Source organism: Penicillium nucicola (assembly GCF_028828085.1).
Source record: "Penicillium nucicola strain IBT 29836 chromosome Unknown utg000006l, whole genome shotgun sequence".
In the NCBI taxonomy this organism is placed as follows: domain Eukaryota; kingdom Fungi; phylum Ascomycota; class Eurotiomycetes; order Eurotiales; family Aspergillaceae; genus Penicillium; species Penicillium nucicola.
In genome coordinates, this window is record NW_026643130.1 from 687,620 (window position 1) to 702,914 (window position 15,295).

A 15,295-nucleotide genomic window follows, 5' to 3' on the forward strand; every position below is an offset into this window, starting at 1 on the left:
GCGTCTTCCGGGGGTGTCTTACATTCGCTGGAAATCTCGCGCGGTGCTCCCCGATTTCCATTGATGCATCTTAGAAATATAGGGCGGTCGGATACTTCTCCCTAGGCAGCTACAGGCCGCAATTCTCTCGTCGATGCCGTAGCTAAATATGGAGGAAGCTTATAAAACAGACTCTATCCACTCGATCGCCGCCGCTCCCTAGATTCACGCTGATAGGTATAGGAGCGAACTAGCGAAGTGAGTCGGTTAAGCACCGAAAACTCTAACTTTCGCTTAATGCTGTACACCACCGTCTTAAAGCTTACTTGAATGTAGTGAAGCTTATATTCTGTGATAAGGAGTAGGATGTTGAGAAACACGATAAGAATATTGATCTAAAGTAAATGAATGATTGCACTACGGCTATTATGACCACGAATCATACTGATCTACTTAAAAGTCAGTACTGATTCGTAGATGTAAATGCTATAGATGATAGAATCTTGTACACAAAAGGCCGTTAGCTAGATTCGATCGAATATTACGGTAGGGCGAGCGAGACGTGCGTCTCTGTAGTTAAGGCCGAAGAAGAGAACGGTCATTAGAATATATAGGATAAAAGCGTTGATGATAATCATCTATAAAACGTAACGAAGCTTTCTTACGTCGGAGAGAATAAGGTGTAGACGCGAGAAAAGTACAATAGCCTAGCCGGTGACTATGGTATACTATCTAATCACGAAGGGGACTAACGTCGCGATGCTAGATACTTACGAGATAAAGCGAGCTATAGTTGGAAGAGTATATAGAATAATTCCCTAGGATGCGACCTAGATACTCTAGAAATATAGGCTGTAGTAGTGTTTAAACATATCAAACGCAACGATTCCTATTTCTAGAGCGTTGTACGCGCTAATTGAGAACATAGATATAACCTAGTGAAATGGGATAGCGTGATAGCAGTCTGGTCAAAACAGACGGGTCGACAATAGCAGTAGGAGCATACGCAAAACCCAACAAGAGGTAGAGCTATAGGAATGGAGAGCACATAGGGATGGTCTGAAGAGAAGAATGTGTCTGTCTTATTCTACGTAGAGTAGAGAGGTCTTAAATACATCATGAGTGCTGAATCATCCATAGACCGCTACTTCATGCAGTAAGCAATTCCCCCACTACACTAGATAATTGAGATATTATCTATTAGGATGGTGCCCACTATCGGGGGCAGGCTGGTTATGACTATGCCCATGGTCTTCTCAGTGTATAAAGAGTGTTCTATAAGAAATGTTATAGATAGGATCTATGGCGGGCTTAAATAGCTTTATTTTAGACCTAGTATATAAATATCCTTATAATAGAATCGTCACACTATAGCTAGTTATATCCTAGAAAGTTCCAAAGTTCTTAGAACACGTAAAGTATGAGTTATAACTCTACACCCCTAAGTACTTTGAATTGGATAGGTAGGTCCATAGCAGAGTAATTTACGCCGTAGCTCTAGGTATGATTGATCCTCGATCCTCGTCCAGTCGTTTTGATAGGAGAGTATTTATTATAGCTAGTACTATAATAATAGGATCTCGCGTAGCTAGAACAAAGGTTCCTTTCTATTTAAGTTATACCGAAGGTTAGTTTTAGGTCTCTATTAAAAGGACCCCCATTCTTAGCATTTGGACCCGGTCAGCTCACGCTAAGCCTATCAATATTAAACAAAACAAGATTTAACAAAAGAACAAGAATATGAAGAAACACATAAAGAAAACTTAGAACAAGAAAAAAGAGACGTAATAGAAGCTACAAACATAAGTACAATATGACACAAGAACTTGAACACAAGTTCGAACAGAAAAACAATACATGCAAAAACCATACTTAAGAATTCCATGAAGACTCCAAAACAAGCAAACATACAAAAAGGAACAAGACAACAGAAAATATGGAACATCTAAGAATTCCAAAGAAGAGCAAAGAACTACAGAAAAACATGGAAGAATTACGAACACAGAAAAATGCATGACAACCGCATTCAAGAAAACTGCATCCAGAAATCCGAGGAAACCTCAAAATACAATAATAAGAATACAACCCTAGGACTCCTACGGATGCAGTACTATAAGGCAATAAGCCGAATACATCCAAAAAGAAGAACAGAGAGACTTAACTTAAATTGAGCAGGACTACCTAGCAAAAGATAATCATCAATTCAATCATCTATTTCTCTGATTTACCTACCTTCGGTCCTAATCTCTCGCAAAATCTTAATCTCACTTTGTTTTTATCATTTCTTTAAGTGATCCCTACCCTAATAACCTAAAAGTGCCGAGGACACTACATTGGTAGTGTTCTAAATGGCTTCATTAGGTTTGTCAAAGATCTATAACCCGTGCTGCTTCCGAGGATATAGGCTAACTATCGGGATGCCCTAGCGATCCTAGATATACCCTTTGGCTTTAGACCATTCACCACCCTTTTCTCGTAACCTTGCGTACGATACTAGGTTGACATGAAACCTAGGTACGTAGTAGGCATTACTTAGGGTAATGGTCTTCTCTTACCCTGTTATCGGGTCGGCGCCGGTGAGTTTCACTATCCCACGTCCAATAACTACTATACCTCCGTCTCCCGTCGCGAGAGTCTCCCTAGCTAGTATAAGGTTAACGAACCAGCTTCTCTCATTACAGACATAGACACTAGAGCCGGTGTCGAGGATCTATCGGTCGCGAAGTGCTAAGATAGTAGTTTGTGACCCAATTTCCTAGCTTGAAAAGGAGATGTTTCCTAGGTTTAATTGGACTACGTTTGCCGGTATATTTAACGATTTTTCGATGGTTTCTTAGATCCATTTTCTCTATGCCGGGTCGGCTAATAGAGCTTTCTCTATTTTCTAGAGATTCTCTTTCCTTGGCTGGTATCCGTCGGGTCGAATTGATTTATTGATAACCTAGTAGGTAGTAGGTTAATACTTCGGATACTTATTACCGTAGGGGCATAGTCTTTTCTCGAAGGGGACGTCTTCCCTTGGCTTCCTAGAGTCATTTTTTGCTTCCTAATAACCCTACTAAGTGGAGAAAGACCCCTTTAGCGCTAGCGGTAGCGCTTACGGTGATAGATCGGACTAGCCAATTTCCCGATATAGAGCTCTAAATGATTCGATAAGACTCTAAGTATCGTATAAGGCTCTATTTATCACGATCTCTTAATATTTAGCTTGCCACTAGATCGGTAAGACCTCTTTGACTACTTATAGGAAGTCCTAATTAGCGCTCTCGGCTTTAGGAAGCTAGAGACTAGCCGCTTACTCTCTTAGTTTAGTCTAAGAAGCAAGCTATTTCTCGATATCTCTAGCTAGTTTTACGGTCGAGAAAGCTCCCTATTACATCCGAATTTCCTCCTTAAACGCGGGCGTACGCGCGAACCTAGTCTTTAGATAGACTAGACGGTTATACGGGGTATCGAATTCGAGGACTACGTCGCGGAGACTACTATCCACGGAGGTGATGATATACTTATTCACTTCATTAAGGTCCTTCCGCTACTTCTCCTAGCGGTTGGCTCCAATTTTATAGACCTCTAAGAGGTCTCTCCACTCCTTTTTAGCCTCCGGATCCGTATCCAGCGGATACTTAGGCTCCCGTGGCTCTTTTAGAGCCTTCGGACGATAGGCTTCATCGTTATCAGGGTTATAAAGGTCCTAGACGGTCCGATTTATTACGAATACCTGTTACGCACTTGCTTCCGGGTCGTCGCTATGTTAGAAGATTCCCTGGGTTATACTTGCCTTGTCTTGCTGACTTCCAACCTCAACGATCTGCCTCTCAACCGTACCGTTGCCTAGCAGGCCTTATACGGGCTAAGTCCTTTCGAGGGTATCGAGGAGCGATGCCAAGTAGAGCGCCGAGTTAGTCTATACCGAGATATAGGCCTTCCCGTGGTGTTGTCAAGTTATAATCAAGTTATACGAGTCACAAAGGTTCCTGAATAGTAGACACAAGTAACAATGTTGGAATTGAACACGAAGAACTAAACTAGATACATGAGGTCCTATATATATCCCGGGTTCTTCTTTGGTAGAATGGTAGATGGTAGGCTGGTAGATGCGCCTTGGCAGGATCTACTCGTAAACCACTATACCTATCTACTACTTGCATGATCACGTGGTTAGGCTGACGTAATTCCGATATTCTTATGGGGGAGAATATGTGTTTGTGCTGAGGGGGCCGTAAGTGGCCATATCGGCACCTAGCGTTGTGGTGTAACCTTCCTGACTGTTCGTCACGTGATCCTGGTGGGTTGGTTGATCGACTGGTCCATGACCGCCCATCAACAAGTTGCGGTCCCATACTGATTGGTGCCTGGTATGTCCGTAACAATACCCTCATCCTCTTATGCCATACTCACTATTGTGACGAGTCTTTCAATTTATCGCCCTTCAAGGCGGAGAGCATTGATACCGTCTCCATTTAAGATACTACTTCTAATGCGATAAAGCGAGGATCCTACGAAATGGTTAGATAGTAAGGATCGGAGGGATTCAGGGGTAGGAAGTCGGCGAGATGCTTTCAGAACCTTTCAGCTTGCGAATAGCTTCAAGAGTGATAGCAAATGAATTCCTAATAGGTGCGAACCGGGCTCATAACTGTCACGATTTGTACTGTATCCGGCCAATTGGAGATGTCAATGACTCTGTATTTCCATTACCCCTATTTTTCGCTATTTATGGGTCCATTCTAGTTACATAAGCTATTCCGACGGATCATCTATAGATCCGGTTTCATGCAGTATTCGTAAGGTAATTGCGACAATGTACTACTGTCACTGGTTCCACGACTAGACTATTTAATTAGGACTAAAGGCCTACAAATAGTATAAGATCACCTAAAAAAGTGATGATACATAAATTTGTATGGTATGAAAACCTGTCAGGCCTGCGTATGTGTAGTTATTTCGTGCCGAATGTGGTGTCATACACTGTAAACAGAGGCCTGAAAGCGGGCTAAAAGTTAGGCCAAATCTAGGCATTCAGGGAGTAACCTCAGTCCTGCGACCTTAAGCGCTATATATATACCTTCGTATCCGATCCCTATCTCATTCCACTGTCGCCGCCGTTTCAAAATGACGGATGTTGAATAGAAAATCTGTTGAAATTTTGACTCATTAGATTTAGTTTAGTTTCTGGTGCGTGGTTCTATCAAGTCCCGTCCTATCAACCTAAAGTCTGCGGGGTGTCTGAGTCTGCTTTTTCAGCATCGGGAGTATCCCCCTTCTTTGCCTGAATGACGTCCTTTTCCGTCATGCCATAATCCGTCTCAAGCTCCTTTCGCAAAGGCACCTCTTTTTCCAAAAACACCAGTATACAAGCAAGACCGCAGAAAGCAATCGATACCTCCCAGACAAGCTTGAGGGAGTCGGAAAATACCCCGATAACTTCGCTCTTCACCGGGTCACTTAGGTTATTTATGAATGTATTGGATGCGTGCTGGTAGGCGTGACCGTTGGAGAGTGTTTGTCGCACAGTAGCATCTGAAATACGATAGGCGTATTTGTTAAACTGATTGTTGAAGATGCTAGCGGGAATAGCCACGCCCCATATATTACCGAAGCTCCGCATGAATGCCCAGCTTGCAGTGGCAGCCGCCTGATCCGACTCTGCAAGTGGGGCCTGGAAGGCAGGGAGCAAGGTGTTCAGGATCATTCCAGATCCGAGAGCGGCAATTATTTGAAAAACGATCCACTCCGCATCGGAAGAGTAGCGGTCGAGGTAGGCAAACAGGCCCATACCCAATGTGAGGATGATAAAACCCGCCAGATGAAGGGCTTTGTACTTTCCAAACTTTGAGAGGACTATGACCGCAATCACGGCGCCGGGAATCGCAACGAGGGTAATAGGCAGCATTTGAACGCCTGCTCGGGCTGGCGAAGACCCCAAAATAGCTTGGAAGTAAACCGGAATAAAGAAGAGCACCCAGTAGAGAAGAACCGTGAACAAGTATGTGTTGATAAAGACCACGAGGGAGGTTCGATTTTTGAATAGGCGCGGTGGCACCACGGGCTCGGGACAGAACTTGGATTGTTCGAAGACCATAAATATAACCAGCCCAACAAGGCCCAGCACCAACGGCACAACGATCCGCCATGAACTCCATGGAAAGCGTGAGCCCCCGTATGTCAATGCGCAAAGTATCGCTGCCGTAGCTCCCATAATGAGGACATTGCCGATATAGTCGATTCGCTTGATCTTCTGGGAAAAGGTGGTGTTGCTCTGATAGTTAGTGTGTAGAAATAGGAACAGAAGCACCAGCGCAAACCCGCCAACAGGTAGGTTGATGTAGAAGACCCATCTCCAAGTTGTCCGTTGAACAATGATTCCACCTACAAAGGGGCCCATCGAGCTGCCAATAGAGTATACGGTGAGCACGATAGCGATGAAATTTCCGCGCTCACGCAAGGGAACGAGATCCGAGACGATCACATCGACGATCATGTTAATGCCACCACTTCCAATCCCTTGAACAGCGCGCCCGACAATGAGCATATTCGCGCCAGTTGCGCCACCACAGATGCCGCTTCCTAAGGTGAAGACGGCGACGATAAATATCGTTAACCATCGACGACCGAAGACATTGGCTAGCTGGCCAAATAGGGGCTGAACCGCTGCACTAGAGAATTCCCAGAAAGTGTCAGTTCCAGGCTCGGGTCACCACGACTGGCGGTAGGGGAAAAGGTACCTGGTGAGGAAGAAGGCATTCGTGATCCAGATATAGTTGTCGCCAATGCCCAGGTCCTCCACAATTGTTGGCATTGAAGTCGAAACCACCGTATTCTCAAGAGCTCCCAAGAGACCCGTTACACAGAGTGCAAAGATAATGGTCCAGAACTTGAACCCTCTTTTCATTGGCGGAGGTTTGGCGATCGCTTCCTCACTGCCATCTTCCAGTCGGAGTCCATTTTCTTGTCGGATTCCATTTTCTTCTCGCAGTTCGGGCTTCGTTTCCACTGCCATGGTTGCGAAAAGTTGCAAAAGCACTGTGATACTATATCTAAAGACAAGAAAAGGAGATTGAAACATTAGCACTGCTCTTTCTCTGCAGGGAGCTTGAGTCACTCACTCACTCACCCACCACCGTATCCGGCTGCTTGTCAGGTACCTCTCACGATTTCGATACCCGTTAGGTCTGTCAGCTCATATGATTTTCGTATGCAGAATACTAGAAAAGATTGGAGGCTGAAGAGAGAAACATTTGGTTCGAAGAAATTGGATCTACGCCTTCGGTGACGGAGAGACAATCTGGCCGACCCTTTCGGAGCATTATAGTTCTTCTTTGTTGGCCCCGATTCGGATTTTGCCATATCCCCGGATCCGATTCATGACTCGCATACAAGGCATTCTCGTCGGCAGCGATGTGTTTACTTGCATGCTGACTGCATTGGCCCCATGTGGAGTGTGAGTTCGCAAGGCTTCGCGTAGTAGAAATAGTAAGACAATACGATGCGCATCATAAATGGCCGAGTCGATCGAGAGTGTAAGGTTCGGAAAGTTCCGAAAGTCAAACGATGCCAAATGGGGGCTATTGGTCCGGGGTCCGTGAACCTCTCGAATCGCCCTGGAGCCGACTAGTCCTGGGTCTCTTGGCGCGATTTTCTGTGCTCTTATAGATACATATGTACTAAGGCAACACAAGAGTTTACCTTTACATATGAAGCCAGAAGGGTAAGATGCCGGGCGATCTGAATAGTATCAACCTATAAGTCTGAAGGAGTGCGAGAAAAATACACTTGGTTATTTTATTACTGCTATTAAGGACAGCAACTGAAACGAAGCAGTGGAGTGAGTGCGCCCCTGGTGAAAACACACGCGTACGCCTTTTTTCCCACTCCTTTCACCGCCCAATATCGCTTAGTGTCCGTCGTCTTATTGACGCATTTGATGGCGTGAAATCAATTCACGAAATACCATCGTATTGTTAGTTGGTGAGATAATTTGAAAATTGTTGAATCTGAGATTTCAGGTGTGCCCTTCATTTCGTGAATTTCGTGCTGCAACGTTCAAATAGCGGAGAAAGGCGTGGATCATTGAGCCGATTGAGGCTACACCTCTAATATGCCTTTTCCTACGACTTCATGTCCACTAATTCACTAATTCAATTTAATCTGATGACTTGATTTGGAGAAAGTACGTTGTAGAAGAGTGATTTTCAAAATTACATGCAGCTTGCAGCCTGATTAAATGCGCTAATCACAATCCCTGCTTTTTTTCGAGGGGCCGCCATCCTGCGATCTGAGGGCTCGGCCTGCGAACTGCAATCTAGCTCCAACTGGCATCCTTTGGGTGCTGGACGTCCACCAGTAATCGTGGTGCTCATCAGATGTCCAATGCCGCTCATATTTTTGTTCCATATCTGTCTCTATAACCCTTTTGACAGACTATATCACCCTAACCACCCCGCACAATGTCAATGTTGTCACCAGAAACTCACGCGCAACCCCCCAAAAGATTCGCATGTGATAGATGCAGAGCACAAAAATTACGATGTCCTCGTGAGGACCAGACAGACCAGTCCTGTGCGCGGTGCCTGCGCGCCGGTGCCTCGTGTATTACAAGCAATCTGCGCCCTCTCGGACGGCCGGCACGGAAGATTACCCCAGGAAACAGCCATGGACGGGAACGACGCCCACGCAAGCCTGTAAGAGGCCAAAGCAGTACCGCTGACGATGAAATCGACGTATTATATGATATAGATCCCGCCCAAAATTCAAACAATCTATTCGGCGCCGAGAAACATCACGGGAGCAGGAGATATAATGTCCCTTCGGAGGGGCCAGGAGCTTTCGACGCAAATGGTCCCGCATTTTTTGGCCTTGATCCGGCAATCCTATTGGGCCTCTCGGGGGTCAGCGACGATTTCCTAGGGGCCGGGCTGTCGAATAGCCAGAGCCCCTTCGGGATTCCCTCGCTGAATAGCACGCATATCCCAAGCCCAAGCGATGCGGAGAGCGCATATGCCGACACCAGCCATAGATCGAGTAGTCAAAGTCAGTATTTCAGGGATGGATCCAGCCAAAGACTGGATTCCGACTCCCTGAGAGCTGCGGATCCTTCCAAGCAGCCACGGAAGACAATGAGCAGCGCTGATGCCGTTCAGAGGCTGTCTGCCCTGATTCAGTCGCTGAGCAAGCAACTGGACCGACTAAAGACCGCACCTTGGAGTGTCACCCTAGTCAATATCGTCTGTGCCAACCAGGGCCAGGAGGCAGCCAATTCGAACCCCCTCGGAGAGGTCCTTCAAAGCACCTCCGAGTTTGTGCAAGTCCTCCAATCCATCACTTTCAAGACCTCTGCAGACCAGCTGGGGTCTGGGTTTCAGTCACCAAACTCGGATCCCACCACGCTGTCATCATCGGGGTCTGACATGTACTGCTCTCGCGTGGCAGCGAATCTGAACAACGCCGTGCAGCCGCTTCATATCAGCTCTTCGCCCTTTGGCCAACTGCACACTCCAGAATTAAGGATCCCCCCGCCCTCCGACCATTCCAACCCGGATATATCGACTGCTCTAGTGATCTTGACATGCTACATTCAGATTATCCAGATCTATAACATTCTCTTCTTGCGCGTCTGCGAGTCTCTATCTGAAATGTCGCACCAGTCCATCTCATCACTCCAATCCGTACCGGGCCTCCAGCTTGGAGGATTTCCCGTGCAGTACGGGAATCTGCAAATCAAGATTCTCGTCCAGGTGATCATGCATCTTCTGTCTCACATCGAGCGCTTGCTGGGAACATCCGCGGAGTTCCGTCTTGACCCTGCCAGTGGCTCCAATGATGGTCTCCTCAGTAGTTCGGAGCTTACCGCACTGTCGCGGATGGTGATGAGTCAAAAGGATGACAAGGAGAGTGATGGGGTGGGTGTTGGGTATATTTCCTCGCTGAGAAAGAATATGAAAAAGATCCAGCAGATGTTGGAACTGAACCCTTTTTTATAGATCTTCACAGCTGTTGCATTGTCTCGTTGATTATAATTCGCCGTGTTAGTTTTGACTGCGCCACGAGTTGCGAATGAGTGTTATGAATTAGATGTTGCATGGACAGTATTTGGGAATTTGTGATATTTTGAGCAGCGTCACGTTTCAAATAAAAATCAAAAGTTTCGGGCATCAACTCCGATTTTGTAACGGCATCTGGGCACCTTTCTTCCCGATAAAAAAAGAAACGCTCCGATGGCCAGCCACGTAAGGTAGTTGGTCCGCAGTCGGTTTAACAAACTATATATCCGACATGCGCCGAACCGGCCCCATGGCATGTACCAAAGACGCGAAGATGTAGCACCATGATTGGTTTATTTTCTTGACATATTGAATTACATGAAATCAAAATACCTAGTATCCGTCTCAGGCCTCGTGTATTTGACAATGATCTAAGTCTTGTTCCCATTCGCAGGACGGACTCGGACAAGAAGATCCGGCCGAATCCAGATCGCAAACATCTTGATATCCTTCTCCCAATCAATAGCATCTTTATTTGTCAGTTCCATGTCGAAGGACCACAGGAGCTTTGCCAAGATAATTCGGCCCTGGAGATACCCGGCGCTCGAGCCGGGGCATCCCCTAGGCCCCTGTGAGAAGGGAGTAAATGCTCGTCGATCATCGGACTCATATCTCGGATTGTAGAGCGGATGAGAAGATGACAGCCATCGCTCAGGGTGGAAGGAACGGGCGTCATTGAAGTAACGTTCGGAATGAGTGGTCGCGAAAGAACAAGTTTGAACCGTCACCTTTTTTCTTCTTGTCAGATCCAGTTTCAAGCCAAATAAACAGAACTCCTTGAAAATACATACCCCAGGAGGAACAAAGTTGCCATCCACATCGTATCCGGGACTCACACGGGGGAGTCCAAATGCTGCGTTGGTGTGAAGGCGCAAAGACTCGTCGATGACTGCTTGAAGATACTTCATTGTCTGGAGACGGTCACCAGTGATATCATTATACTCGGCAAACTCTTCTCTGATCTCTTTCCGAGCATGGCCATATTTATCTGTATTTGTCAGGAGATAGTACAGTGCAGAAGAGATCAAATTCGTCATGGGGTCAAATCCAGCCACGATGAATACATTTGCCTGGGCGAGGATCCAGTCCTCGGTGGGATCTGGCTTGCCATCTTTGGGAAGCAGCTGCTCAACGTAATCAGGATGTTTGATCTCGTCTCGCTGCGACATCCGACGACGAATCTCTTGTCTGTTCAGACGGAGAAGAGTGGGTACAGTGAGCACCACAGACGGCGGAATCAGGAACCAAACGAAGGGTCGAAGCATGCGAAACCGCCTAGTGACTTGATTTGTGGTGCCCCAAAGTCCAACCTTGCCAAACGTGGATAGGAAAGTGGATGATTTAACTAAGTGAACGCGTTAATAAGGGACTGGGTGCTCGCATAATTCTTGAGGCTCTCTTTGACGACATACGGTTTTTGACCTGCTCAAACTGTCGACCATACGCCATGTCACCCGCGATATCAAATATGAGCCAGTCGAGCCACTAGGTGGGTATGTCAGTCTTTGTTTAGTATTGTAGGAACTTAGGAACCATGCCTGCTTCATCTCAATTACGTCATCTGTCATTGCGTGTTTGCGAAGCTGAGCGACAAAGCCATCGACATGTTGATGAATCACATCTTCTTGCTTTCTCAGAGATTTGGCACTAAATGCAGGAACAAGCTGCTTGGCGATCTGTCGGTGAACTTCCGGGTCTTTCTCAGCAGTAATACCTGGTTCGTTTTCACCAATCTCCTGGAAATCGTTCTTTCGAAAAATCTCCCGATTCTTGATAGCGCTTCCATATATGGCTACATGCGGAACCGTCATTGTGTTAGCAAATCCCAGCGGATGTAATAATTTGTGGGGAACATACCCTTTGCTGCATTTGGGGTCATAAAGGCCAGCTCGTTTGGGGATACACGAACAACATCTCCTATTTGAAATTAGATGATCTGTTTGATTCCTGGTCAGCCCGGTTGTAGTCTTCTACTCACCGTATTTCTCAAACGCGGCCTCAAGGGCCCACGGGTACCTGCCAGTAAACCTGGCATATTCTGTCAGTATTCTAGATCTTCTTTTCTTTCACTTTCTCTAGGTATGCATATTGAGTCCACTCTGGTCATTTTGACCCGGTGGTAAGCACCAATTTCAATTACCAGTTATGCACATACCAATGATACGCATACCACACATTTGACACGGCGGCAAGCTTTGGCCCAGGAAATTTTGCCAAAGGGTGCAAGAATGACAGATAAGTGCCTCGTCCGATGGCATAGATGAATAACTGGGATGGCCGAATATTAGCGTATGATCATGGCTTTTTGGGAAATGTCCAAAAATATTTGATGCTAAAACGGATATCACCAACAATTGTCAAGGAATATCTGAGTAGCAAGCCAGCATCAAGAGCGGATATGATCCGGTTTGTGGCGATCGGCTGCAGCCCATAATCTGCTGCAAGTTTATTCATGATTCGAATTGTTTGAACTGGACACCCTGAAAGGCTGTTTCAAATGGCAGGCATGAAGGATATAACGGGAATGGCATTTGTGGAAATTACCTAACTCCGTTGAGATCCCTCGTAGCAAATCAAATCCAACGTTTATCCAACCACTTAATAGGCGAATAGGCGAATTCCCTGAATCGTTGCATTAATTCTCCGAAACCTTGGGAGTAGCCTCTTTTACTCCGAATGCTTATGGCGGGAGCCACACCGAACAAGGGTCCGAAGTATCGATCACAAAGCAGACCCACTATGGCATTAACGTTATTTTGGAGAACAATGAGCTTCCGCGGGATCCTTTGTTGATAGAATGGCCCCCGGGCTCGGTTGATAAATAACGCCGATTTGGACAATTATACGCTAGTTCGCAATAGGGACGGCCCCGGGGTCAAGGCAGCAAAAACCACCACACCATGCACGTCGCATAGGTATCAGGAAAGGACAAGCTTCCTCGACAGGCAAAAATGATTGTTCTCAGTAATTCAACCAGAGATACTGGGACAAAAATATGGATTATGCTATTCTCTGCAGCCTTAGTAGAAGCCTCATGTGCAAAATGAGCAGTCCCTTGTTGAAGCCCCGGAAATCAGGCCTTAAACGCAGTTCGTACAGCAATGCATCCATGAAGCCCACTATAATACGTATCTAATGTCTATTTGTTCGTCAATTTTTGATGTAGTAGCTTCGACTCTGGTGCCAATTGTCGTGAAAATCTGATTTCGAGGACATCATAGCAAACAAAACAAGCAAATTTCTAAATGACAGTACTAACTGCTGAATAAGTATTCAAATAGAACCTTGGAATATGAATTCAGGTACATTCAAGCCCCCATAGGCTACTGACCGAGTGGCACAACCAACTTCCGGGCGTTCACCTGTCCACTCTTCATGAGAGTGAACCCATCCAAAACCCCATTCCATCCATGAGAAAGAACATACACAGGGTGGACTTTAATCTTGTTTTCTTCCAGTAGCTTCTCCGCAACCTTAAAGAATTGAACCCCAAGATCCTTAGCAGCCTGAGAAGCAGGCCTCCCATATTCAGGACCCAGGTCAATTTTCCTCCCATGAAGTTCGTGAGCCATGACGAATTCTGTATTTACTGCCTTGCGTGTGAGAAGCTCCTGCTGTGGAAGCTCCAGACAGGCATACCTCCCTCCCGCCCGACCAATCGCAGCGTGGCAGATTTGCGTCGAGTCAGCATCTGTAATACAGTCGAGCGCATACTTCAATGAATTGTTTGTAAATGACTTGATGTCGGCTGCGCAGGTGGGTGAGGCATAATCGAACACTTGCTTTGCCCCGAAAGACTTGACCAGGTCGAAGTTCTTGGGTGAGCTGGTCGCGATTGGGGTAAGGCCGCTCCTGCAAAACATTGTTATTAGGTTTTGTTTTAAAACAATGGGCTCAAATATAAGCTTACAACTTCAAGATCTGCACTGCCATAGTACCCATTGCGGTGGAGCCTCCGTAAACCAAGACAGGGAAAGGGGTTGCGGCAGGCTCATTTGGTGTTGCAGTCAATGCAAGCGCCTTCCAGAACGAGATGCAAGAAGTACCCAGAGCAACACCCAACGTCGCCGCATCTTCCCAAGCCATTGATGCAGGAACCTTCATCACAAGGCTCGCATCAGCTTTGACGTATTGAGCAAATGCACCGCTATGAGGGTCGGCCGGGTTACAGCCGTGGACGGCACCGCAGACACGGTCACCAACGGCTAGCGGGCGCGAGAGCTGTGCTACCCCCGAGCCAGTCTCTACAATGGTTCCGGCAAAGTCTGAGCCGATGATAGCCCCGGCCGAGGGAAACTTTTGCGACATCTTATAGTCTGATGGGTTGATAGCAACAGCCTTTGTTTCAACCAAGATCTCAGTTGGGCCGAGCGTTGGAATAGAAACATCGTGAGAGAGGACAGGCTCTCCTGCTGCTCCTTCAACGATGGCTGTCTGCGAGGAAATTTGAGCGACGGTCATCTTCTAGACTTGGATAGTTGGATAGAGATTTGGGTTCTATGAATGCCAAAGTGAATTTCTCCGCTCGCAGAAACAAGATATGTTGCAGCCTTCCCTTCATTATTCTCTGGAGAGTATATTATCATTTATGGATCGGGGCCAGATTGTCGGACTCGGAGCATTCATGCAGTTAGGATCTCTCGCGTTCTTTGTCACATCCTTCTACGTTATCCATTTAGCAAATCTACCTGTTTTAGTTTGCGAAGTCAGCTCGTATGCGGAGGGGCATAGCGGCCAGGGGTCGGATGTCTGGATTTTGAGGGTTGGACTCGAACCGCGTGTAAAGCCAGGCATAATTCTGGCATCAGACCCTTGGCCGCTACATATGCCCCTTCGGACTCGTAGAGAAAATATCAACAAGACTCCCAAACCCGGCCCCCTCCTACCGCCCCTTGTTACTCCCCATGTTTTAGCCCCCATCAATTGATCGGAAACTTCCGATCAGTACTACCTTGACTCTTAATTTAATCGAGTGAGATCGAGTCAGAATTCCCCGATCATAAGGCCGGTGGTGGATAGTTGAGGCTAGTGAAGGATTCCGGAGATTATGCTGCGATGAGACCGGAAAAGGTGAGTCCATATTCCCAATCTGTGAGTGCAGATGAAAGTTCGAAATATCCGACACTGCATACGAAACCACCAGTATGATAGGCTAGAAATTCTACGAGGCTCACAAGTCGGGGCCGAGATGTACGAACTGCTACCCACTGTGGAGTAGGGCTACATACACCAGTGAACCATGTGGTATCGGCCTCAGTATTCACGAGATCGGGGGG

General features: G+C 46.5%; 4 protein-coding genes across 4 annotated transcripts; 1 reads left to right on the forward strand and 3 right to left on the reverse strand.

Annotated features, from left to right (window-relative positions):
• Nucleotides 1-5,182: 5,182 nt before the first annotated feature.
• N7511_006269 (MDR family MFS transporter) lies at nt 5,183-6,979 on the reverse strand (the record flags this gene model as incomplete). Its single annotated transcript, XM_057128646.1, has 2 exons — nt 5,183-6,635; nt 6,705-6,979. 2 exons carry the CDS (start codon nt 6,977-6,979, stop codon nt 5,183-5,185), a joined length of 1,728 nt encoding a protein of 575 aa, XP_056983202.1.
• Nucleotides 6,980-8,426: 1,447 nt separating this feature from the next.
• On the forward strand, nt 8,427-9,959 carry N7511_006270 (Zn(II)2Cys6 transcription factor domain-containing protein; the record flags this gene model as incomplete). Its single annotated transcript, XM_057128647.1, has 1 exon — nt 8,427-9,959. One exon carries the CDS (start codon nt 8,427-8,429, stop codon nt 9,957-9,959), a length of 1,533 nt encoding a protein of 510 aa, XP_056983203.1.
• A 431-nt stretch (nt 9,960-10,390) lies between these two features.
• Nucleotides 10,391-11,898, reverse strand: N7511_006271 (cytochrome P450; the record flags this gene model as incomplete). Its single annotated transcript, XM_057128648.1, has 4 exons — nt 10,391-11,364; nt 11,432-11,504; nt 11,576-11,811; nt 11,877-11,898. The coding sequence occupies 4 exons, from the start codon at nt 11,896-11,898 to the stop codon at nt 10,391-10,393; spliced, it is 1,305 nt and encodes a 434-aa protein (XP_056983204.1).
• A 1,444-nt stretch (nt 11,899-13,342) lies between these two features.
• Nucleotides 13,343-14,480, reverse strand: N7511_006272 (zinc-binding alcohol dehydrogenase family protein; the record flags this gene model as incomplete). The annotated part of the gene is made up of 2 exons (XM_057128649.1): nt 13,343-13,871; nt 13,930-14,480. 2 exons carry the CDS (start codon nt 14,478-14,480, stop codon nt 13,343-13,345), a joined length of 1,080 nt encoding a protein of 359 aa, XP_056983205.1.
• Nucleotides 14,481-15,295: the final 815 nt, after the last annotated feature.